Source organism: Leucoraja erinacea, chromosome 2 (assembly GCF_028641065.1).
Source record: "Leucoraja erinacea ecotype New England chromosome 2, Leri_hhj_1, whole genome shotgun sequence".
In the NCBI taxonomy this organism is placed as follows: domain Eukaryota; kingdom Metazoa; phylum Chordata; class Chondrichthyes; order Rajiformes; family Rajidae; genus Leucoraja; species Leucoraja erinaceus.
Window position 1 is genome coordinate 24,868,105 of NC_073378.1, and position 26,878 is coordinate 24,894,982.

At 46.5% G+C, this 26,878-nt stretch overlaps 1 protein-coding gene across 1 annotated transcript in view; it reads left to right on the top strand.

Annotated features, from left to right (window-relative positions):
* Positions 1–26,878, top strand: part of LOC129707882 (androgen-dependent TFPI-regulating protein) — an 85,140-nt gene that overhangs the window by 49,751 nt on the left and 8,511 nt on the right. The window contains exons 3-5 of the mRNA XM_055653300.1: positions 6,364–6,480; positions 8,939–9,040; positions 24,210–24,325. Of these exons, the coding sequence (XP_055509275.1) occupies positions 6,364–6,480; positions 8,939–9,040; positions 24,210–24,325 (335 nt within the window). The remainder of the gene's footprint in view (positions 1–6,363; positions 6,481–8,938; positions 9,041–24,209; positions 24,326–26,878) is intronic.

Here is a 26,878-nt window from a genome sequence, read left to right on the forward strand (position 1 = left end):
TGCTTCGAGAGATTGGTCCTCCAGCACATCAAGGACTATCTACCACCAGACTTCGACCCCCACCAATTTGCTTATCGCCAAAACAGATCCACAGAAGACGCCATCACCGTAGCTCTCCACTCTGTGCTGAGCCATCTGGAGCAGGGGCAGAGCTACGTCCGGATGCTCTTTGTGGATTTTAGTTCAGCCTTTAACACAATCATCCCGGACATCCTCATTGGTAAACTGGTCACTCTCGGCCTCCCCACTGTCACATGTGCCTGGATTAAGGATTTCCTCACAAACCGGCCCCAGACTGTGAGACTTGGCCCCCACCTCTCCTCCACTCGCAGGTTGAGTACCGGTTCCCCACAGGGCTGTGTGCTAAGCCCCCTCTTATACTGTCTCTACACCTACGACTGTAGTCCGGCCCACAACAACAACCGCATCGTCAAATTTGCTGACGACACTACTGTGGTCGGACTTATTTCAAAGGGAGACGAGGCAGCCTACAGAGAGGAAGTCCTGAAGTTGACAACCTGGTGCTCAGAAAACAATCTGGCTCTGAACACACAGGAAAACAAAAGAGCTCATTGTCGACTTCAGGAGGCACAGCACCGACTTAGTCCCCCTACACATTAACGGCGAGTGTGTGGAGAGGGTCAACACCTTCCGGTTTCTCGGCGTCCATATCGCGGCTGACATCTCCTGGACGGACAACATGACAGCGGTCATCAAGAAGGCTCAGCAGCGGCTGCACTTCCTGAGGGTCCTCAGGAAGCACAACCTGGACTCTAACCTGCTGCTGACCTTCTACCGCTCGTCCATCGAGAGCCTGCTGACATACTGCATTACAGCATGGTATGGCAGCTGCACCATGGCAGACAGGGAGAGGCTTCAGAGGGTAACCAGGACAGCGCAGAGGATCATTGGTTGCCCTCTCCCCTCCCTGATGGACATCTACACCTCCCGCTGCCTTAGCAGGGCAAAGAAGATCACCAAAGACAGCTCCCATCCTGCGTTTGGACTGTTCGACCTGCTGCCCTCTGGAAGGCGCTATAGGTGCATCAAATCCAGGACAAACAGACTCAGGAATAGCTGCTTCCCGAGAATTATATCTACCATAAATTCAAATCCACACATGCACTGACTACACCGCCCAACAGGACTTCCATCTGTATATATGTATGTAGCGCCGTAGAATTTGTGCACCTATTCCCCCCGCATCTCCCTTCTGTTTTGTTTTTCTGTTTCTTGTTTTTTGTGTAAAATTGTATGTATGCACTGAGTACGAGCAGCTTTCAGTTTCACTGTACATGTATAGTGACAATAAATGGCATATCTATATCTATATCTATATCTATCACTGCCTCAATCACAAGGATGTCCTTCCTTAAATTCGGAGACCAAAACTGGACACAATACTACCGATGTGATCTCACCAGGGCCCTATAGAACTGCAGAAGAATCTCTTTACTCTTATACTGAAATCCTCTTGTTATGAAGGCCAACATTTCATTAGCTTTCTTCACTGCCTGCTGTACCTGCACGACATCTTTTCGTGACTGGTGTACAAGGACACCCAGGTCTCGCTGCACCTCCCCCTTACCTAACCTAACCCCATTGAGATAATAATCTGACCCTTGTTTTTGCCGCCAAAATGGATAACCTCACATTTATCTATATTATACTGCATCTGCCACGCATCTGCCCACTCACTCAACTTGTCCAGGTCACCCTGCAAACTCATAACATCCTCTTCACAGTTCACGCTGCTACCCAGCCGTGTGTCATCCGCAAACTTGCTAGTGTTGCTCCTAATTCCCTCTTCCAAATCATTAATATATATGGTAAACGGTTGCGGCCCCAACACCGAGCCTTGCGGCATTCCACTCGCCACTGCCTGCCATTCTGAAAAGGACCCGTTCACACCTAGTCTTTGCTTCCGGTCTGCCAACCAATTTTCTATCCATGTCAACACCCTACCCACAATTTCATGTGCTCTAATTTTAGTCACCAGTCTCCCGTGTAGGACCTTATCAAAGGCTTTCTGAAAGTTTAGATACACTACATCCACTGGCACCCCTTCATACATTTTACTTGTCACATCCTCAAAAAATTCCAGAAGATTAGTCAAGCATGATTTTCCTTTCATAAAACCATGCTAACTTGGACTAATCCTTTTACTGCTATCCAAATGCCCCATTATTACCTCTTTAATAATTGACTCCAGCATCTTTCCCACCACCGGCCAGGCTAACTGGTCTGTAATTCCCCGTTTTCTCTCTCTCGCTCCTTTCTTGAAAAGTGGGATAACTGATCGTGAATCAATCGAAAATTGGAAAATAATCACCAATGCGTCCACTATTTCTATGCAGTCCATCAGGCGCCGGGGATTTACAAAGGACATTTATTATCACATACACCAATTGGTGTAGTGAAATTTGACTTGCCATACAGCACACAGATAAAGAAAAGACACAACATTAAAGAATTTAACAATAAACATAAAAACATCCCCCCACAATCGTGCCCACTGTGATGGAAGGCACAAAGTTCAGTCCCCATCCCCTTGTCCACCCATAGTCGGGCCTATTGAGGCCACCGCAGTCATCGCTACAGCGGCCCGATGTTCCTGGCCGTTCTCGCCGGATGATGGTGCTCCGGCGTTGGGAGAACCCTCTCAGCGGCTTGGGACACCTGGAACGGCCGCTTCCTTACTGGAGACCGTGGAGCTCCACCACTGGCAATCTCGGCGAGAGATCCCAGGCTCCCTATGTTAAAGTCAGCGCCGCCGCCCGCAGCTGGCCCCTCTACAGACCCCCAGCTCCGTGATGTTCACCTGCGGTCTCAGCATTCCAGAGCTCCAGCGCGGTGACCCGGGCAAAGCATCGCCCGCTCCGCGATAGCGCTCCAGCGCTGTGACGCCGCCGAAGCCGTGGTGCTGGGCGTTCCCATCAGGAAACGCTGCTCCAGGCCCGCTGGTAGGCCGCGAGGACGGGTCGTAAATGCTGCCCGGAGAAAAGTCGCATCTCCGACCAGGTAGGGACCAGGACAAGCAGTTTTCCCCCCCCCCCCCCCCCCCCCCCCCCCCCCCCCCCCCCCACATTAAAAAGAACAGACCTCCAAACAAAAAAAGAACACCTTTTAAACACACTAAACACTAAAAATACAAGAAAGAAGTGAAAAGACAGACAGCTGCAGGCTGGGCAGCCATACCCAACTGTACGGTGCACCCTATCATCCTTCAGTCCCATTAGCCTACCCAATACTATTTCTCGCCTAATGAAAATGTATTTCAGATCCTCTACCCCCTTCGATCCTCTGTCCTCCAGTACATCTGGGAGATTGTTTGTGTCTTCCTTAGTGAAGACAGATCCGAAGTACCTGTTCAACTCTTCTGCCATTTCCTTGTTCCCCATAATAATTTAACCCGTGTCTGCCTTCAAGGGACCCACATTTGACTTTGCTACTCTTTTTCCTTTAACATATCTAAAGAAGCTTTTACTGTCCTTCTTTATATTCCTGGCCAGCTTCCCCTCGTACTTCATCTTTTCAGCCCGTATTGATTCTTTCTGTTGTCCTATGAAAGTTGCCCAATCCTCTGGCTTCTGTCTACTCTTTGCTGTGTTATACATCTTTTCTTTGTTAGATTATCCTGTGGACTCTCCATATGATTCAGTGTATGAGTGTGTGGGATTGATCTGTGGACACACCCAGACCTCAGTACTCACTGAGTCCACGCCGACCAGCGTTGCGATAGCACCTGCATTAGTCTAACTTCAGCATCAACCAGCATCTGCAGTTCCTTTCTACAGATCTTTCAGCAGATGCTTTGGAAACTAGAGATCTTTATGCAGGGTGCCTTGCCCAGCTTCCATGTTCCTTTCCCGCAGCATTTGTTTCTGAAGGTCATTCGTATCATTGCATTTAATGTGCAGCTGTTTCATTCAGTGATGGTGGAAAGATTCCAATCCGGCCACAATGGATCGTAAGCCCTATGCATATTTGGAAAAACGTTGAAGACTAAAGAGTGTCCTACTTCCCAGTAACATGTTTAATGCCACAATTGAGCACTGCCTTTGTTTGTGCGAGGAGAAAGGATTAATGTAAACGCATTGAGCCTCATTTTTCCACACTCAAATCTTCTCATCTCCAAGCACAAAAATCATCTCAATGGTCCATTGAGAACCAAAGGGTGGATGAAGATTCAATTTGATAACAGTTTCAACAATTTGTATCGGCCATCATGAATGATTGCCAGTTGCATTCTTCAACTAGCAAGAACATCTCTAATATATCTACTATCTGTTTAGTTTAGTTTAGAGATTCAGCACAGAAACAGGACCTTCTGCCCACGGAGTCCGCACCGACTATGATCCCCGCACATTCATGCTATCCTACACACACTGGGGACACTTTACAATTCTTCCAAAGCCAATTAACCTACAAACCTGTACGTCTGTGGAGTGTGGGAGGAAACCAAATATCTCTGCGAAATCCCCACGCGGGTCACGGGGAGAACGTGCAAACTCCTTACAGACAGCACCCATAGTCGGGATCGAACCCGGGTCTCCAGCGCTGTAAGGCAGCAACTCTACCGCTGTGCCACCGGTCAGTTTAGTTTATTGTCACATGTACCGAGGAACCGCCCAATCTGCAATATATTTAACACACAAGCGTTTAACCAGGGTAGGCGAATCAAGAACCAGGGGTCTGATGAAGGGTCTTGACCTGAAATGTTACCTATTCCTTCTCTCCAAAGATGTTGCCCCTGACCTGCTGTGTTATTCCAGCATTTTAGACAATAGACAATAGGTGCAGGAGTAGGTCATTCGGCCCTTTGAGCCAGCACTGCCATTTATGAGATCATGGCTGATTATCCCCAATCAGTACCCCGTTCCTGCCTTCTCCCATATCCCCTGACTCCAGTATCTTTAAGAGCCCTATCTAGCTCTCTCTTGAAAGCATCCAGAGAACCGGCCTCCACCGCCCTCTGAAGCAGAGAATTCCACAGACTCACAACTCTATGTGAGCAAAGGTGTTTCCTCACCTCCGTTCTAAATGGCTTACCCCTTATTCTTAAACTGTGGCCCCTGGTTCTGGACTCTCCCAACATCGGGAACATGTTTCCAGCCTCTAGCATGTCCAAACCGTTAATAATCTTATATCTTTCAATAAGATCCCCTCTCATCTTTCTAAACTACAGAGCGTACAAGCCCAGCCGCTCCATTCTCTCAGCATATGACAGTCCTGCCATTCTGGGAATTAACCTTGTAAACCTACGCTGCACTCCCTCAATAGCAAGTATGTCCTTCCTCAAATTAGGGGACCAAAACTGCACACAATACTACAGGTGTGGTCTCACTGGGGCCCTGTACAACTGCAGAAGGACCTCTTTGCTCTTATACTCAACTACTCTTGTTATGAAGGCCAACATGCCATTCGCTTTCTTCACTGCCTGCTGTACCTGCATGCTTACTTTCATTGACTGATGTACAAGGACCCCCAGATCCCTTTGTACTTCACTTTTCCCAACTTGACACCATTTAGATAATAATCTGCCTTCCTGATTTTGCTACCAAAGTGGATAACCTCGCGTTTATTCACATTAAACTGCATTTGCCATGCATCTGCCCACTCATCCAACCTGTCCAAGTCACCCTGCATTCTCATAGCATCCTCCTCACAGTTCACACTGCCACCCAGCTTTGTGTCATCTGCAAATTTGCTAATGTTAATTTGAATCCCTTCATCTAAATCATTGATGTATATTGTAAATAGCTGCGGTCCCAGCACCGAGCCTTGCGCCACTTGTCACTGCCTGCCATTCTGAAAGGGACCCGTTAATCCCTACTCTTTGTTTCCTGTCTGCCAACTAATTTTCTATCCATGTCAGCACTCTACCCCCAATACCATGTGCCCTAATTTTGCCCGCTAATCTCCTTTGTGGGACCTTATCAAATGCTTCCTGAAAGTCCAGGTACACTACATCCACTGGCTCTCCTTTGTCCATTTTCCTAGTATCCTCATAAAATTGCAGAAGATTAGTCAAGCAAGATTTCCCCTGATTGTGGATGATCAGTCATGACCACATTGAATGGCGGTGCTGGCTCGAAGGGCCGAATAGCCTACTCCTGCGTCTATTGTCTATTGAAACCCTCAAATCCAGACAGCATTCGGGTAAATCCCCTATGCACCGTCTCCAAAGCCTCCACATCTTTCCCGTAATGGGACAGCCAGAACTGCATGCAAGGATCCACATGCGGCCTAACTAAGGTCCTGTAGAGCTGCATCATGACTTCCTGAGCTGCATCATGACGTCCTGTATCTCTACACTTTCTCGAACCAAACTAAAACAATATTCCTGTCATTGTTCTCTAGTTTCTGCAGATGATTTTCAACGGGCTGTGCATCCTGTCAGACATACAGAAACAGGCATCATGGATTCTCTGTCTAAGAGACCTCTTCTTCTCTGTTCTGGTTTTCCCTGTTGGTACTGTAAGTATTAACTATTTACATCTCTCTGAAATTACCATAGGTCAACAAAATGTGTGGTAGAAATAAGGAACTGCAATTGCTGGTTCGCACAAAGGGTCTCAAAGTGCTGGAGTAATTCAGCAGGTCAGGCGTTGATAATCATAGGAGCAGAATTAGGCCATTCAGCCCATCGACTCCATTCTGCCTTTAATCATGTCTGATCCATCCTTTCCTCCAAACCCCATCTTGCTGCCATCTAGATCTCTCGTGCTGCAGAGAAAAGAGGCACAATACTTTGTGTTGAAGTAAAACTTGCCGTATACCTTATTGAAATCTGCCGGGATTTATTGTTCATGAAAATTGAAGTTACTCTGCAGTATAATTGGTTGCCCAATTAGTTGCCCTCATTGGTTCATTGGTTCATGATCATTGGTTGCCCTCTCCCCTCCCTGATGGATATCTACACCTCCCGCTGCCTTAGCAGGGCAAAGAATATCATCAAAGACAGCTCCCATCCTGCGTTTGGACTGTTCGACCTGCTGCCCTCTGGAAGGCGCTATAGGTGCATCAAATCCAGGACAAATAGACTCAGAAATAGTTGCTTTCCGAAAATTATAACTACTCTTAATTCAAATTCACACATGCACTGACTTCACAGCCCAACATCCGGACTTCCATCTGTATATATGTATATAACGCCGCAGAATTGTGCACCTACCCCCCCCCCCCCCCCCCCCCCCCCCCCCCCCCCCCCCCCCCCCCTTCTCCCTTCTGTTTTTTGTTTTTCTGTTTCTTGTTTTTTGTACTAAATTATATGTATGCACTGAGTACGAGCAGCTTTCAATTTCACTGTACATGTATAGTGACAATAAATGGCATATCTATCTATCTATCTATATCTATAAAGGAACAGAGGTCTTACTGTTGTTCTGAAACAAAGTAAGAAGATGCATTAAAGTCATTGAGGGGCAGAGGGCTGTGTGGTTTCAGAGGGGAAAATGTATGGTTAGGTCGCGGGGTAGAAATCGCATTGTAATCATGCAATGCTGTAAACAGAGGAGAATCCGGCAGAAATCTAGTTTTAGTTTAGTTACTTAGATACATAAATAGACAAACATAGATACATAGACAATTGGCTTCAGGGAGGTAGGGGACAGACATTAGTTTAATTTGCCTTAGTGTTTGGCGGGGGCAACAGGACCTGTTCATGAGCTGTTCCGTTCAATGTTCTATAAACTAATACAGGTCGACCACCGACTGCTGTCCCGGCCCCCATCAATCTGGACAAAGTCCCTCCCTCTCCGCAAGTACCAGAGACATGGAATCAAGTAGGGGATCAGAGTAATGCCCCTGTCCCACTTAGGAAACCTGAACGGAAACCTCTGAGGACTTTGCGCCCCACCCAAGGTTTCCGTGCGGTTCCCAGAGGTTTCAGGTGGTTGCCGGAGGTTGCAGGTAGTGGAAGCAGTTAGGGAGACTGACAAAAACCTCTGGGAACCGCACGGAAACCTTGGGTGGGGCGCAAAGTCTCCAGAGGTTTCCGTTCAGGTTTCCTAAGTGGGACAGCGGCATAAGGAACTTAAGAACCAGAGGACATTTATTATCACATGCATCAATTGGTACAGTGAGTGGTACAGGTGAGGCGGACATGATTTAATCGGAACTTGAGGGGCAACTTTTTCACGCACAGGGTGATAGGTGTATGGAAGGAGCTGCCAGAGGAGGTAGTTGAGAGATATTTAGACAGGTACATGGTTGAGAGGGATATGGGCCAAACGCAGGCAGGTGGGGCTGGTGTAGATGGGACAACGGGATATATTTAAGGCAGTGATAGATTCTTGTTTAGTACAGTTGTCTGGGGAAACGGGGAGAAGGCAGGAGAATAGGGTTAGGAGGGAGAGATAGATCAGCCATGATTGAATGGCGGAGTAGACTGGATGGGCCGAATGGCCTAATACTGCTCCTCTCACCTCTGACCTTATGTTGGTTGGTGTGGGCAGGTTGGGGTGAAGGTACTGTTTCCACGCTGTATGACTCTATGACTCTACCCACGAGAATGTGGTGCCGAGGCTGGTTGAGGCGGCCAAACCCAACCTCATTGGGACTTCCACGGCCAATCGGCGGGTTGAATGGATCCCCTGCTGCCAGGGTTCTGGAACTCCGGCACAACCAGAGCCGGCAGGTTGGTTCTCATAGCCAAGGCCGACACTGTGCACCGGTGTCTCCGCTCGCCCAAGGCCGTGACCTCTGTTGGTCCGGCAAAACGCAGGATATGGCAAGGTCTCTGGAACCAAGGGTGCCAGAATGTTGCTGGTGGACCTGTACAATCTGGTGCTACCAGGGTACTGACTGGGGATGATCAGCCATGATCACATTGAATGGCGGTGCTGGCTCGAAGGGCCAAATGGCCTACTCCTGCACATATTGTCTATTGCCTATTGCTATCAGAACATTAAAATGTTGTTGTTGTCCTTTTCAGTTCGTTGTCGCATCTTTCTGGATTTTATTTACACTCGACAGATCACTGGTGTATCCTGAAGCCCTTGATAAATTCATTCCTTTGTGGGTCAACCATGCTGTGGTAAGTGGGAGCATTTAAACAAGAATAACATCAGTAAAAAGATAGACTGACTTCATCCATTTCACCACTAACTTTCATCCGGCTGCTGAGTTACTCCAGCATTTTGTGTCTACCTACGGTTTAAACCAGCATCTGCAGTTCTTTCTTAGGCTTTGGCCCACTGAGTCGGCACCGACCAGCAATCATCCCATACGCTAACATTGTCTTACACACTAAGAATAATTTACAATATTTACCAAAGACTTAATTAAATTCATAAGTTCTAGGACCAGAATAAGGTAATTCGGCCCATCAAGTCTACTCATGACTGATCTATCTCTCCCACCTAATCCCATTCTCCTGCCTTCCCCCCATAACCTCTGACAACCGTACTAATGAAGAACCTGTCCATCCCCAATAACAGCAAAGAGTAGGAGTAAACGTGTCCTTTTCACAATGGCAGGCAGTGACTAGTGGGGTACCGCAAGGCTCAGTGCTGGGACCCCAGCTATTTACAATATATATTAATGATTTGGACGAGGGAATTGAATGCAACATCTCCAAGTTTGCAGATGACACGAAGCTGGGGGGCAGTGTTAGCTGTGAGGAGGATGCTAGGAGGCTGCAAGGTGACTTGGATAGGCTGGGTGAGTGGGAAAATGCATGGCAGATGCAGTATAATGTGGATAAATGTGAGGTTATTCATTTTGGTGGCAAGAACAGGAAAGTAGACTATTATCTGAATCGTGGCCGATTAGGAAATGCAACGAGACCTGGGTGTCATGGTACACCAGTCATTGAAAGTAGGCAAGCAGGTGCAGCAGGCAGTGAAGAAAGTGAATGGTATGTTAGCATTCATAGCAAAAGGATTTGAGTATAGGAGCAGGGAGGTTCTACTGCAGTTGTTCAGGGCCTTGGTGAGACCTCACCTGGAGTATTATGTACAGTTTTGGTCTCCTAATCTGAGGAAAGACATTCTTGCCATAGAGGGAGTACAGAGAAGGTTCACCAGACTGATTCCTGGGATGTCAGGACTTTCATATGAAGAAAGACTGGATAGACTTGGCTTGTACTAGCTAGAATTTAGAAGATTGAGGGGGGATCTTATAGAAACTTACAAAATTCTTAAGGGATTGGACAGGCTAGATGCAGGAAGATTGTTCCCGATGTTGGGGAAGTCCAGAACAAGGGGTCACAGTTTAAGGATTAGGGGGAAGTCTTTTAGGACTGAGATGAGAAAAACATTTTTCACACAGAGAGTAGTGAATCTGTGGAATTCTCTGCCACAGAAGGTAGTTGAGGCCAGTTCATTGGCTATATTTAAGAGGGGGTTAGATGAGGCTCTTGTGGCTAAAGGGATCAGGGGGTATGGAGAGAAGGCAGGTACAGGATACTGAGTTGGATGATCAGCCATGATCACATTGAATGGCGGTGCTGGCTCGAAGGGCCGAATGGCCTACTCCTGCACATATTTTCTATGTTTCTATGTTTCCACAATAACATCCCAAATTCTGAAGAAGTTCCGGCCCGAAACGTCACCTATTCCTTTTCTCTAGAGATGCAGCCTTTCACGCTGAGTTACTCCAGCATTTTGAGTCTTTCTTCACTAGGTAGAAAGTATAATATTAGTATTTGAAACCAAAGTGTTTTCCACATCACACTACACCTAATGTGCAAGATTTTACATTTTGATTGAACATACAGTATGGAAACAGGCCCTTCGGCCCACCAAGTCCATGCTGACCATCGATCACCGGTTCATAATCGTAATAATATATAGTAATAATAACATTATCACACTTTTGCATCCACTCCCTACACACTTGGGGAAATTTACAGTGACCAATTAACTTACAACTACTCTCGACTTGGGATGTAAGCCAGCATCTGTAGTTCCTTCACACACATCCCATCTATGCTCAGTTCCCTGACTGATAAAATTAGCATACCAGTTCATTTCCCAGTTCAGTTTAGTTTATTGTCATGTGTACAGTGAAAGGCTTTTGTTGCGTGCTATCCAGTCAGCGGAAAGACTGTACATGATTACAACAGAGCCATTTTACAGTGTATAGATACATGACAAGGGAATAACGTTTAGTGCAAGGTAAAGCCAGCAAAGTCCAATCAAAGATAGTCTGCGGGTCACCAATGAGGTAGATAGTAGTTCAGCACTGCTCTCTGGTTGTGGTAGGATGATTCAGTTGCCTGATAACAGCTGGGAAGAAACTGTCCCTGAATCTGGAGGTGTGCGTTTTCACACTTCTGTACCTCTTGACTGATGGGAGAGGAGAGACCAGGGAGTGACTGGGGTGAGACTGGTCCTTGATTATGCTGCTGGCCTTGCCGAGGCAGCGTGAGGTGTAGATGGAGTCAATGGAAGGGAGGTTGGTTTGTGTGATAGTCTGGGCTGCATCCACAATTCGCCGCAATTTCTTGCGGTCTTAGATGGAGCTGTTCCCAAACCGTGCTGTGGTGCTTCCCGATAAAATGCTTTCTACGGCGGCTCTGTAGAAGTTGGTGAGAGTTGTAGGGGCCATGCTGAACTTCCTAAGCCTTCAAAGTAAGTAGAGGCGTCGGTATGCTTCACCTTTCCCATAGCACGATGACCAAAACTGGGGTGGGAGATTGCAACATTCACCTGGTCCACCCTGTTTCAACTAATGCAAGCAACCCGACGTGCACAAACAAGATCAAATAGAACAAGTTGACCCACAACTGAACACAATGACCAAAAACTGAACACAATGCTTCCACTGTGGCTTCACCAGCACCTTATACAACTGACACATTTTATTTCATGTTGGTGCCAAGACCATCAGCAGACATTCTGCAGACTACATTCTCAAGAGATTGATTCACCTCTGATCCGTGACTTTCCATGAATTTCAACATGTCTTCATGTTCTGACCAAATATCCAAATTAATAATGTAATGGTTCTTCTGAGAAACAAAACAGTTTGGGAGCTGTTTTGCAATGACGCCATGAACAGGCAATTAGACAGGGACAGCAACTCTTTGAAACTGTTTTGTGTGGGACTGCATCAAGTATATTAACCGTGAAAGGTCACAAATGCCTGATTTCTTCAGGCAGATGTTCTGGTAATTGACGATTCATCTTCAACTGCACAGTGGCACAGCGATACAGTTGCTGCCTTATGATCACAGCGCCAGAGACATCGGTTCTCCCCGTGACCTCACGGGTTTTCCCCAAGATCTTCGGTTTCCGCCCACACTCCAAAGACATAGAAACATAGAAAAATAGAAATTAGGTGCAGGAGTAGGCCATTCGGCCCTTCGAGCCTGCACTGCCATTCAATATGATCATGGCTGGTCATCCAACTCAGTATCCTGTACCTGCCTTCTCTCCATACCCCCTGATCCCTTTAGCCATAAGGGCCACATCTAACCCCCTCTTAAATATAGCCAATGAACTGGCCTCAACTACCTTCTGTGGCAGAAAATTCCAGAGATTCACCACTCTCTTTGTGAAAAATGTTTTTCGCATCTCGGTCCTAAAGGATTTCCCCCTTATCCTTAAACTTTGACCCCTTGTTCTGGACTTCCCCAACGTCGGGAACAATCTTCCTGCATCTAGCCTGTCCAACCCCTTAAGAATTTTGTAAGTTTCTATAAGATCCCCCCTCAATCGTCTAAATTCTAGCGAGTCCAAGCCGAGTCTATCCAGTCTTTCTTCATATGAAAGTCCTGACATCCCAGGAATCAGTCTGGTGAACCTTCTCTGCACTCCCTCTATGGCAAGAATGCATTTTCTCAGATTAAGAGACCAAAAAACTGTATGCAATACTCCAGGTGTCCCTGTACAACTGAAGTAGAACCTCCCTGCTCCTATACTCAAATCCTTTTGCTATGAATGCTAACATACCATTCGCTTTCTTCACTGCCTGCTGCACCTGCATGCCTACTTTCAATGACTGGTGTACCATGACACCCAGGTCTCATTGCATCTCCCCTTTTCCTAAGTGGCCACCATTCAAATAATAATCTACTTTCCTGTTTTTGCCACCAAAGTGGATAACCTCACATTTATCCACATTATACTGCATCTGCCATGCATTTGCCCACTCACCCAGCCTATCCAAGTCACCTTGCAGCCTCCTAGCATCCTCCTCACAGCTAACGCTGCCCCCCAGCTTCGTGTCATCCGCAAACCTGGAGATGTTGCATTCAATTCCCTCATCCAGATCATTAATATATATCGTAAATAGCTGGGGTCCCAGCACTGAGCCTTGCGGTACCCCACTAGTCACTGCCTACCATTGTGAAAAGGACCCGTTTACTCCTATTCTTTGCTTCCTGTCTGCCAGCCAGTTCTCTATCCACATCAATACTGAACCCCCAATACCGTGTGCCTTAAGTTTGTATTCTAATCTCTTATGTGGGTCGAAAGCCTTGTCGAAAGCCTTCTGAAAGTCCCGATATAACACATCCACTGGTTCTCCCTTATCCACTTTACTAATTACATTCTCGAAAAATTCTATAAGATTCGTCAGACATGATTTACCTTTCATAAATCCATGCTGACTTTGCCCAATGATTTCACCACTTTCCAAATGTGCTGCTATCCCATCTTTAATAACTGACTCTAGCAGTTTCCCCACTACCGACGTTAGACTAACTGGTCTGTAATTCCCCGTTTTCTCTCTCCCTCCCTTTTTAAAAAGTGGGGTTACATTAGCTACCCTCCAATCCTCAGGAACTACTCCAGAATCTAAAGAGTTTTGAAAAATTATCACTAATGCATCCACTATTTCTGCGGCTACTTCCTTAAGTACTCTGGGATGCAGCCTATCTGGCCCTGGGGATTTATCGGCCTTTAATCCATTCAATTTATCTAACACCACTTCCCGGCTAACCTGGATTTCACTCAGTTCCTCCATCTCATTTGACCCCCGGTCCCCTGCTATTTCTGGCAGATTATTTATGTCTTCCTTAGTGAAGACAGAACCAAAGTAGCTATGCAATTTGTCTTTGTTCCCCATGATTAATTCACCTGTTTCTGACTGCAAGGGACCTACATTTGTTTAACTAATCTTTTTCTCTTCACATATCTATAAAAACTTTTGCAGTCAGTTTTTATGTTCCCTGCCAGTTTTCTTTCATAATCTATTTTCCCTTTCCTAATTAAGCCCTTTGTCCTCCTCTGCTGGACTCTGAATTTCTTCCAGTCCTCTGGTAGGCTACTTTTTCTGGCTAAATTGTATGCTTCATCTTTTGTTTTGATACAATCCCTGATTTCCCTTGTTATCCACGGATGCACTACCTCCCCTGATTTATTATTTTGCCAAACTGGGATGAACAATTGTTGTAGTTCATCCATGCAGTCTTTAAATGCCTTCCATTGCATATCCACCGCCAACCCTTTAAGAATCAATTGCCAGTCTATCTTGGCCAATTCACGTCTCATACCCTCAAAGATACCTTTCTTTAAGTTCAGGACCCTTGTTTCTGAATTAACAATATCACTCTCCATCCTAATGAAGAACTCAACCATATTATGGTCACTCTTGCCCAAGGGGCCACGCACAACAAGACTGCTAACTAACCCTTCCTCGTTACTCAATACCCAGTCTAGAATAGCCTGCTCTCTCGTTGGTTCCTCTACATGTTGGTTTAGAAAACTATCCAGCATACATTCCAAGAAATCCTCTTCCTCAGCACCCTTGGCAATTTGATTCACCCAATCTATATGTAGATTGAAGTCACCCATTATAACTGTTTTAACTTTGTTGCACGCATTTCTAATTTCCTGCCATCCCCAACTTCACTACTACTGTTAGGTGGCCTGTACACAACTCCCACTAGCGTTTTCTGCCCCTTAGTGTTTCGCAGCTCTACTCATATCGATTCAGGTATGTAAGTTAATTGGCTTGGTACGAATATACAAAAATATTGTCCGTAGTGTAGGATAGTGTTGATGTGCGGGCATAGCTGGTCAGTGCAGACTTGGTGGGTCGAAGGGCCTGTTTTGACGATGTGTATCTTAACTAAAATTAATTATTTTGTCAAAAGGGTGAAGGAAGGGTTCTGTATGGATGTTGCCTGATCCGCTGAGTTTACTTTAGACTTTAGAGACACAGCTCAGAAACAGGCACTTTGGCCCACCAAGTCCGCACCGACCAATGGTTCACCCCGTACACTAGTTCTATCCTACACACTAGGAACAATTTACAATCGTTACTGAAGCCAATTAACCTACAAGCCTGTGCGTCTTTGGAGCGTGGGAGGGAACCGGAGCACCCGGAGAAAACCCACCAGGTCACAGGGAGAACGTACAAACAAACAGCACCCGTAGTCAGGATTGAACCCAGGTTGGCGCGGACTCGAAACTCTAAACGTTTACAGAAGAATAATTAGCCCTTTTAACCCATTTGATCTGGTCTCGTCCAATCACAAATATTACCTTTCCCCTATCCATCCTTTTCACCACCTTCATGAAAATTACCCGTTCAGTTTGTAGACTTAGTTCCACTGAATCCATGCCGACCAGCGATCACCCCGACACTAGTTCATGCGACAATCTGGCGATAATTTACAGAAGCCATTTAACCTATAAGCCTAAGATAGAGAAAAAGCTGGAGTAACTCGCAGGACAGGCAGCATCTACGGAGAAAAAGAATGGGTGACGTTTTGGGTCGACACCCTTCTTTAGACTGAAAGTCACGGGAAGGGGAAACGAGAGATATAGACGATGATGTAGGGAGATATAGAACAAATGAATGTAGATGTGCAAAAAAGTAACAACGATACAGGCAATTGTTAGCTGTTTGTTGGGTGAAAACGAGAAGCTGGTGAGACTTGGGTGGCGGAGAGATGGAGAGAGAGGGAGAATTCCGGGGCTACCTGAAGTGGGAGAAATCAATATTCATACCAATGGGCTGTAAGCTGCCCAAACAAAATATGAGATGTTGTTCCTCCAATTTGCGTTTAGCCTCACTCTGACAATGGAGGAGGCCTAGGATAGAAAGATCAGTATGGGAATGGGAGGGGTTGTTGAAGTGTTTAGCAACCGGGAGATCAGGTAGGTCCAGGCGGACTGAGCGAAGGTGTTCAGTGAAACGATCGTCCAGTCTACGTTTGGTCCGTCTTTGGACTGTGAAGGGAAAGAGGAATACCCGGAGAAAACCCACATGGTCACAGGGAGAACATGCAAACTCCGCACAGACTGCACCCGTAGTCAGAATCGAACCTTGGGTCTCTGGCGCTGTGAGGCACCAGCTCGACCACCGCGCCACCGTACCGCCATTTGTTTGTGGCACTCAAACCAAAATTAACGTGTTGACACAAGGAACTGCAAATGCTAGAATCTTGAGTTAAACACAAAGTGCTGGAGTAACTCAGCCGGTCAGGCAGCATCTGTGGAGGGAATGGACAGGTTTCAGATCAGTACCTTTCTCAGTTTCGTTTAGTTTACAGATACAGCACGGAAACAGGCCCTTTGGCCCAGTGAATCCATGCCGACATTAACACTATCCTGCACACACCAGGGACAATAGACAATAGGTGCAGGAGTAGGCCATTCGGCCCTTCAAGCCAGCACTGCCATTCAATGTGATCATGGCTGATCATACACAATCAGTACCCCGTTCCTGCCATCTCCCCATATCCCCTGACTATCTTTAAGAGCTCTATCTAGCTTTCTCTTGAAAGTATCCAGCAAACCGGCCTCCACCGCCCTCTGAGAATACCACAACTCTCACAACGCTCTGTGTTTAGAAGTGTTTCCTCATCTCCGTTCTAAATGGCTTACTGCTTATTCTTAAACTGTGGTCCCTGGTTCTGGAATCCCCCAACATCAGGAACATGTTTAAGAGGGAACTGCAGATGCTGGAGAATCGAAGGTTACACAGAAAAGCTGGAGAAACTCAGCGGGTGCAGCAGCATCTATGGAGCGAAGGAAATAGGCAACGTTTCGGGCCGAAACCCTTCTTCAGTCTGAAGAAGGGTTTCGGCCCGAAACGTTGCCTATTTCCTTCGCTCCATAGATGCTGCTGCACCCGCTGAGTTTCTCCAGCTTTTCTGTGTAACCATCAGGAACATGTTTCCTGCCTCTAGCGTGTCCAAACCCTTAATAATCTACAATTTACATTGATACCAAGCCAATCAATCTACAAACCTGTACGCCTTTGGAGTGTGGGAGGAAACCGGAGACTCCGGAAAAAAACTCCGCAGGTCATAGGGGGAGCGTACAAACTCCGTACAAACAGCACCTGCAGTCAGGATTGAACCCCGGACCCTGCAACTGTACCGCTGCACCAACATGCCGCCATCACAAAGGGTCTCAGACCTGAAACATTACCTCTGTTTTACTCCCACAGATCTGCCTGCGTAAGTGTCATGGAGTCAGTGCAGGAAAACAGGCCCTTGGGCCTAACTTGTCCATGTCCACCAACATGTCCCTTCTACACTAGTTCTCTTTGCCTGTATTTGGCCCAAATGTCTTTTCAATCCTCTTGTAGTACCTGCTATGTACATCTCCCATTGGTAGCAGCTTATTTCAAATGCCCATCACCCTTTGAGCAAATGTTCCCCCTCAGGTTACAACCATGTCCTAAACCCACACGCACTCATTAGTTCTTGACTCGCCCTCCCTGGGTAAAATAATTTGTGCATCCCATTTCGTCAAAAAGTTGCCCATCAGGTTCCTATTAAATCTTAAGAAGGTACAGGAGCCTGAAAACTAACGCCCAGGTTCAGGAACAGCTTCCTCTTAGCCATCAGGCTATTAATCACAACATTGAATAAGCTCTGAGCTCTGAGCTGCAAAGGACTATATTATTATTTGTTATTTGCACTATATTTGTCATTTATTGAACTTTTTTTTCCCCGTTATATACAACGTTCACATATTCACATATTCTGTTGTGCAGCAGCATGTAAGAATTTCATTGTCCCGTAGGGACATATGACAATAAAACACTCTTGACTCTTTCAGAGTAAGGTTTTCATTTTGTTAATATGCAGAGTTTTATGTTTAAGCAGGCAATCCATATAACGTGAAGTGCTGCTTTTGATTTGAGAAAATGCTTTGTTGATTTGCCAGGACTCGAGGTCCTGAGCTATAGGGAAAGGTTGAGCAGGCTAGCACTCTATTCCTTGGAACGCATGAGGATGAGGGGTGATCTTATAGAAGTGTGCAAAATCATGAGAAGAATATGTTGGGTAAGTGCACAGATTCTCTTGTCCAGAGCAGGGGAATCGAGAACCCCTTCAATGTAAGTTTAAAGTGAGGGAAGAAAGATTTAATAGGAACCTGAGGGCTAACTTTTTCACACAAAAGTGTGAAACTCGTATGGAATGAGATGCTGGAGGAGGTGGTTAAGGCATCAGATACTATCATAATGTTTCAGAAACATTTGGACAGGTACATGGATAGGATTGGTTTGGAGGGGTATAGGCCAAACACAGGCAGGTGGAATTAGTGTAGATGGGACATGTTGGTCAATGTGGGCAAATTGGTCCAAGGGCCTGTTTCCATGCTGTATTAATCTATGACTATAGCTCAACCTTTCCTCCAGTGAAGACAGACACAAAATGGTGTAGTAACTCAGCGTGTCAGGAAGCATATCTGGAGAAAAGGAATATGTGATAGAAACATAGAAACATAGAAATTAGGTGCAGGAGTAGGCCATTCGGTCCTTTGAGCCTGCACCGCCATTCAATATGATCATGGCTGATCATCAACTCAGTATCCCGTACCTGCCTTCTCTCCATACCCTCTGATCCCCTTGGCCACAAGGGCCACATCTAACTCCCTCTTAAATATAGCCAATGAACTGGCCCCAACTACCCTCTGTGGCAGAGAGTTCCAGAGATTCACCACTCTCTGTGTGAAAAAAGTTCTCCTCATCTCGGTTTTAAAGGATTTCCCCCTTATCCTTAAGCTGTGACCCCTTGTCCCTGGACTTCCCTAACATTGGGAACAATCTTCCTGCAAGGATGTTTCTGGTCGAGGCCCTTTTTCAAACTGAGAATTGGGGGAAAGAGGAATGAGAGATATGGATGGTGCTTAGGAGAAATGAATTGAAGATATGCAAAAAGCAACGTCAATGAAGGAAATGTGTGGCACATAATAGGCCATTGTTGGCTGTGGGATAGGTGATGACGACTATACAGACGGAGGAACAACAGGATGACAGTAAAACTAACACAATGACTATGGTGGGGGAGGGACGGAAAGAGAGGGGGTGCAAGGGTTACTTGAAGTTCGAGAAGTCAATATTCAAACAGCTGGGTTGTAAGCTGCCCAAGCAAAATATAAATTGCTGTTCCTCCAATTTGCGTTTGGCCACACTCTGACAATGGAGGAGGCCCAGGACAGAAAGGTCAGTGTGGGAATGGGAAGGAGAGTTAAGGTGTTTAGCAACCGGGATCGCGTTGGCCAAGGTGGACTGAGTGGCCGAGTCTGCACTTGGTCTCACTGATATATAAGAGTCCACACCTGGAATAGCGGATACAGAGGTGAGGTTGGAGGAGGTGCAAGTGAACCTCTGCCTCACCTGAAAGGACTGTCGGGGGAGGAGGTATAGGGACAGGTATTCATTCATCTTCTGGGGTTGCAGGGGAAGGTACCTGGGGAAATATCGGCGAGATCAAGCGCTCTGTATCTCTAAAGTCTAACTAAATAAAAAGAGAAAAAATACAGGGATGCAGGAAAACTATTGGATAATGGGAGTAAGCTAACATCTTTTTTCACAGTGTTTATTATTGCATGGGTCCTGACGGAGATACAGCAAAAAAATATTTCACACAGAGAGTGGTGAATCTGTGGGAATCTCTGCCACAGAAGGTAGTTGAGGCCAGTTCATTGGCTATATTTAAGAGGGAGTTAGATGTGACCCTTGTGGTAAAGGGATCAGGGGGTATGGAGAGAAGGCAGGTACAGGATACTGAGTTGGATGATCAGCCATGATCATATTGAATGGCCTACTCCTGCACCTATTATCTATGTTTCTATGTTTCTATGTTTCCTCTCTCACCTTAAATCTATGTCCTCTGGTTCTTGATTCCTCTACCCTGGGTTAACGACACATCTGAGCATTTCCCCGATCTATTCCTCTCATGATCTTATACACCTCTATAAGTTCGCCCCACAGCCTCCTGCGCTCCAACGAACAAAGCCCTAGCTTGCTCATCCTCTCCCCGTAGCTCAGGCACTCGAGTCCAGCCTAGTTTAGTTTAGGTTTTTCTCGCAGGTGGCAAGGTACAGCGAAAAAGCTTTTTTGTTGCGTGCTAACCAGTCAGTGGAAAGATTACAATCAAGCTGTCCGCAGTGTACTGAAGCAGGATAAAGGGAATAATGTTTAGTGCAAGATAAAATCCAGTATAGTCTGATTAAAGATACTCCGAAGGTCCCCACTAAGGTAGACGGCAGTCCCGGTGGCGCAGCGGTAGAGTCGCTGCCTTACAACAAAATGCAGCGCCAGAGACCCGGGTTCCATCCCGACTACGGGTGCTGTCTGTATGGAGTTTGCACGTTCTCCCAGTGACCTGCGTGGGTTTTCTCCGAGATCTTCGGTTTCCTCCCACACTCCAAAGACATGCAGGTTTCTAGGTTCATTGGCTTGGTATAAATGTAAAAAAAATAGTCCAGTATAAAATTGTCCAAGTTCCAGTGCTGAGTGATACTCTACCTGGAGCTTTTCAGTGTACTACATCCAGATCCAGATGGTAGCTTAGGACCTTAGGCTCTCTAGTTGGTCATGGGATGGTTCAGCTGCCTGATAACAGCTGGGAAGAAGCTGTCCATGAATCTGGATATGTGTGTTTTCACACTTTTGTGCGACAATATCATAGAGTTATAGAGAATCTTACAGTGTGGATACAGGCCCTTCGGCCCAACTTGCCCTCATCAGCCAACTTGTCCCATCTATGCTAGACCCTGCGTTTGGCCTATATCCCTCTAAACCTCAGAGGGCGGTGGAGGCAAGTTCTCTGGATGCTTTCAAGAGAGAGCTAGATGGGGCTTTTAAAAATAGCGGAGTCAGGGGATATGGGGAGAAGGGAGGAACGGGGTACTGATTGGGGATGATCAGCCATGATCACATTGAATGGCCTACTCCTGCACCTATTGTCTATTGCCTATTGCTATCAGTCTATTGTTTGTCTATTTTTGTCTAGGTCTGTCTATTGTCTAAACCTGTCCTATCCATGAGCTAGTCTAAATGTTTCTTAAACGTTGCAATAGTACCTGCCTCAACTACCTCCTCTGGCAGCTCATTCCTGCAACCCTTTGCGTGGAAAAAGTAACCCCTCGGATACTTATTAAATCTTTCCCCGTTCACCTTAAACCTCTGGTCCACGATTCCCCGACTCTGGGCAAGAGACTGTGCGTCTACCTGATCTATTCCTCTCATGATTTCGTACATGATTAAGATCTCCCCTCATCCTCCTGCGCTCATAACCTGCTCACACTCTCCTCCACATCCTTGTAATTCTCTGCATCCTGATCCCTGCAAATATCTGCATTTTTCCCACCACTTTCCTGCCTTGCTGAGTGTTTACAGCATTGTGTGCTTCTGCTTATCTTTCTGAATTTCATCACTGATATTTTCTCATTTAACTTTACTTTGCTCTGGGCAGCCCTGTTGAACGAAGTCTAGTGCCCTCTGCTGTTACATGCTGTTCATGGTGTCAGGGGTTATGGGGAGAAGGCAGGAGAATGGGCTTAGAAAGGAGAGATAGATCAGTCATGATTCAATGGTAGACAAAATGCTGTAGAAACTCCGTGGGTGAGGCAGCATCTATGGAGCGAAGAAATAGGTGACGTTTCGGGTCGAGGCCCTTCTTCAGACTGATGTGGGGGTGGGGGCGGCAGGAAGAAGAAAGGAAGTGGCGGAGACAGTGGGCTGTGGGAGAGCTGGGAAGGGGAGGGGAAGGAGGGAGAAAGCAGGGACTACCTGAAATTGGAGAAGTCAATGTTCATACCGCTAGGGTGTAAACTACCCAAGCGAAATATGACGTGCTGCTCCTCCATTCACTCTGGCCATGGAGAACGCCCAGGACAGAAAGGTCGGCTTCGGAATGGGAGGGGGCGTTGAAGTGCTGAGCCACTGGGAGATCAGGTTGGTAATGCAAACTGAGCAGAGGTGTTGGGCGAAGCAATCGCCAAGCCTACGCTTGGTCTCACCAATGTCATGATTCAATGGTGAAGTAGACCAGATGTGCCAAATGGCCTAATTCTGCACATATCAGTTACGAACTTCTGCTCTCATAATCTTATATACCTCTACCAGCTTGCCCTTCAACCTCCAACGTTCCAGATAAAACAATCCAAAATTGTTCAATCTCTCCTTACAGTTTATAAATACCCTCTAATCCAGGCAGCATTCTGTAAAACACACCTGCACCCTCTCCAAAGCAGCCACACCCTTCCTGTAATGGGGTGCCCAGAACTACACGCAATATTCCAAACGTGCCCAAACCTAAGCCATGATTCCTATACGCTAAGCAAACATATCATTCCTCCTTCTTTACAATTCTCTCTGAGGGAGAGTCTTTAGTGGGCCTCTTTGCCCTCCGAGTCCACCCCGTCCAGTGATCATCCCGTACACTCGCACCATCCTACACACTAGAAACATAGAAACATAGAAACATAGAAATTAGGTGCAGGAGTAGGCCATTCGGTCCTTCGAGCCTGCACCGCCATTCAATATGATCATGGCTGATCATCCAACTCAGTATCCCGTACCTGCCTTCTCTCCATACCCCCTGATCCCCTTAGCCACAAGGGCTATATCTAACTCCCTCTTAAATATAGCCAATGAACTGGCCTCAACTACTCTCTGTGGCAGAGAGTTCCAGAGATTCACCACTCTCTGTGTGAAAAACTAGGGACACAAGCCAATTAACCTGCAAACCTGCACGTCTTTGGAGTGTGGGATGAAACCGGAGCACCCGGAGAAATCCCATGCAGGTCATGAGGAGAACGTGCAACCTCCGTACAGACAGCACCCGTGGTCAGGATCGAACCCGGGTCTCGGGAGCTGGGAGGCAGTAATTGGAGCGACCATCACACAGCCCAGGTAACCCAGCTACGATCCCAGTTATCAGTGCTGTCTGTGAGGACTTTGTACCTTCTCCCTGTGGCTCTGTGGGGGTTTTCTACGGGCGCTCCCGTTTCATCCCACACTCCAACGTGCAAACTCCACACACAGGGAGCACCCGAGGTGAGGTTCGAACCCGGCTCCCTGCCGCGGTGTGGCAGCAGCTCTACCCGCTGCACCAACTGTGTCACCCCAATTTGTATAAATGGATGAGGAAACAAAGAGCTACAGATGATAGACACAAAGTGCTGGTGTAACTCAGCGGGTTAGGCAGCATCTCTGGAGTAAAATGATGGGTGACTTTTTGATCCGGGATCCTTTTTCAGACTCATAAATGGATGGTTGATAATCAGTTCAGTTTATTATCACAATTACCGAGGTACAGTGAAAACCTTTCTTGCGTGCTAACCAGTCAGTAGAAAGGCAATACATGATCACAGTCGAGCCAATCACAGTTTACAGATACATGATAAGGGAATAACATGATCACATTGAATGGCGGTGCTGGCTCGAAGGGCCGAATGGCCTACTCCTGAACCTATTGTCTATTGCCTAATAACTTTTAGTGCAGGGTAAAGTCTGATCAAAGATAGTCCGAGGATCCCCGATGAGGTAGATAGTACAGTAGTTCAGGACTGCTCTCTGGTTGTGGTAGGACGGTTCAGTTGCCTGATAACAGCTGGGAAGAAGCTGTCCCTGAATCTGGAAGTTGATGTTCAGCGAGCACTCAGTGGGTTGAAGAGCCCATTTTCACGCTGTGTCTTTCTCTGACTCTATGGCCAATAAAGTGGTCTTTTCACTGTACCTCGGTACAAGTGACAATAATAAGCTAAACCAAACTAAACTAAACTAAGGGCGGCATGGTGGCACAACAGGATATGGGGAGAAGGCAGGAACAGGGTAGTGATTGTAGATGATCAGCCATGATCATAGTGAATGGCGGTGTTGGCTCGAAGGGCCGAATGGCCTAATCCTGCACCTATTGTCTATTGTGTATTGTCTATGTGCACAATCGCCCCGGTCAGCATAGTGTACACAGAGTCTATAAGCAAGAGGTGCCATTTTACAGTTCTAGCTGCGGTCCTGAAGGCAAGGTGTAACTGGTTCTTCCTTGCTTCTCGTTGCAGCACACGATGGTACTGCCCCTGGTCCTGTTGGAACTCTTCATCTCCCGGCACCGGTATCCAACACGAAGAACTGGACTCCTCATCCTGGGGACCATCTCCATCTCTTATCTCCTTTGGTAGGGACTGCGCGAAGGCACAGAAACGATACGCAGGTCCACCACCGAATTTACGGCACCCTTGGTTCCAGAGCCTTGCCGCATTACCCGTTTCGCCGGCCCAACAGAGGTCACGGCGTCCGAGATACTGGCCCGCAGAGTCGGCCGCGGGAACGGATCTGCCGGCTCCGGCCGGGCCGGAGTTCCAGAGCCCCGGCCGCAGGGGGGGTGGGGAGCAAATTCCGCCCACCATTCGGCCGCGGAAGTCCCGATGAGGTTGAGATCGACCGGTGGCCTCACCCGGCCTAGGGGACACATTTCCGGTGGGACTTTTGTAATTTTGTCCAGATTAAAGGAGGTGCCGGACCACCAGTTACTGGAAAATCTGTGGTGGACCTTGTGTGGACACCATTACATGGTGATGTTAAAATCTCTAATCACTGCAATCCCTGAACATGGAGTCATCAAAGTCAAAGTCAATTTTATTCGTTACATGCACCCAAAGGTGCAGTGAAATGAATTTGCCAGCAGTGCTACACTTAAAAAGAACACGCAATACACAATAAAATTGAACACTAACATCCACCACAGCATTCTAATGGCCCTGTCGCACGGTACAAGTTCATTCCAAGAGCTCTCCCGAGTTAAAAAAAAAATCAAACTCGTGGTAAGCACGGAGAATGAACATAGCGGGTACGTCGGAGCTCAGGGACGTCTCTTAGTGGCTCGTAACGCTAACAGCAGGTACTTGGAAAGACTCGCTAACGGCAGGTAAGCACGAGAAGACTCATGAAGATTTTACAACATGTTGAAACGTTGAAAAATGTCCACGAGAGCCTCGAGTACCGACGAGTGGCCATTACCGTAAATCTCCGAGTTCGAATCAGGACAAACTCGGGAGAACTCTTGGAATGAACTCGTACCATGGGACAGGGGTTTTACAGTGTGAAAACAGGCCCTTTGCCCACTGGGTCCATGCCGACCAGCGATCCACCTACGCTAATTCTATAGGACACACTAGGGGTAATTTGCAGATGCCAATTAACCTGTACGCCTTGTGGGAGGAGACCGCAGCCGGCTAACGGAGAATACCCACGCGGTCACAGGGAGAATGTACAAACTCCACACAGACAGCACTCGTAGTCAGGATCGGACCCAACGCTGTGAGGCAGCAACTCTACCGCTGCGCCACTGTGCTGTTCCATATGACATTATGACTCTAAATAGCGAGCATAGGTATACGGTGACAGGAGAAAGATTGAAGAGGAACATGAGGAGCAACATTTTCACACAGAAGCTGGTGGGAGAGGGTTGATGGGGCATGTTTTGTCAGCTTGGGTAAGTTTCTTTCTTTTAAAATCTTTTTATTAGCTTTTTTTCCAAAAACAAAAACAAAACAAAAATAGTGATATTTATACATAGGGATCAGGATTACATTAAAAACAGGTATAACCTAAATATGCATCCAGTATGAAAATGCACATTGAATATAGACCTCCCGGTCTCTATGTAATAGTTCAATGTTTAAAAGAAAACATATATATATAAAAAAACAAAAAGATAAAAAGTAAAAAAAAGAAATAAAAAGAGATAAAAGGAAGAAACAAAACCCCCCTAAACTAGAAAAAAAAAGGAAACCAGAATCTGAGCTGAGAATTTCAACAATTGGTCGTCAACGTTCCACCATATAAAGGTAAAATAAAAGGCCCTGTTTCCATGCTCTATGACTATAACAAGACTATAACAAGGCGCTTGTTTCTTGTCTTAGTTCAACAAGCCGTCTGTACGCAGTTTGTAATTTCTCCCTGTGACTGCGTGGGTTTTCTCTGGGTTTCCTCCCACACTCCAAAGACGTACCGGTTTGTACGTTAATTGGCTTCGGTGAAATGTAAAATTGTCCCTAGTGTGTAGGTTAGTGCTAGTGTATGAGGATCGCTGGTCGGTGCGGACTCGGTGGGCCGATGGGCCTGTTCCCACGCTGTATCTCTAAACTGAACAAAACTAAAATACTTCCTGTCACTGAGGATATGCTTTCTCCTCTAGGAACAGTAGGACATGTTCCTGAAATTTGAATTGTGCAAATGGAAATTAAGAATAATCTAAACTTAATTTGCTGATATGGATTGTTGATTATTGTACTGAGAAGCACAACCATGAAAATGTGACATCATCTTTGTTTGAAAGAAAAGCTCTGCTTTTAAAATGATTGAAAGATACAGCAAAGATACAGGCCCTTCGACCGACGGAGTCGGGGCCTACCATCGATCGCCCGTTCACACTGCTGCTATGCAATCCCACCTTCCCGTCCACTCCCTACACACTGGGGACAATTTACAGAGGGCCAATTAACCCACAAACCCTCACGTCTTTGGGAGGAAACCAGAGCACCTAGAAGTGGTCAATAGACAATAGACAATAGGTGCAGGAGTAGGTCATTTGGCCCTTCGAGCCAACACCACCATTCAATGTGATCGTGGCTGATCATCCCCAATCAGTACCCCGTTCCTGCCTTCTCCCCATATCCCCTGACTCCGCTATTTTTAAGAGCCCTATCTAGCTCTCTCTTGAAAGCAT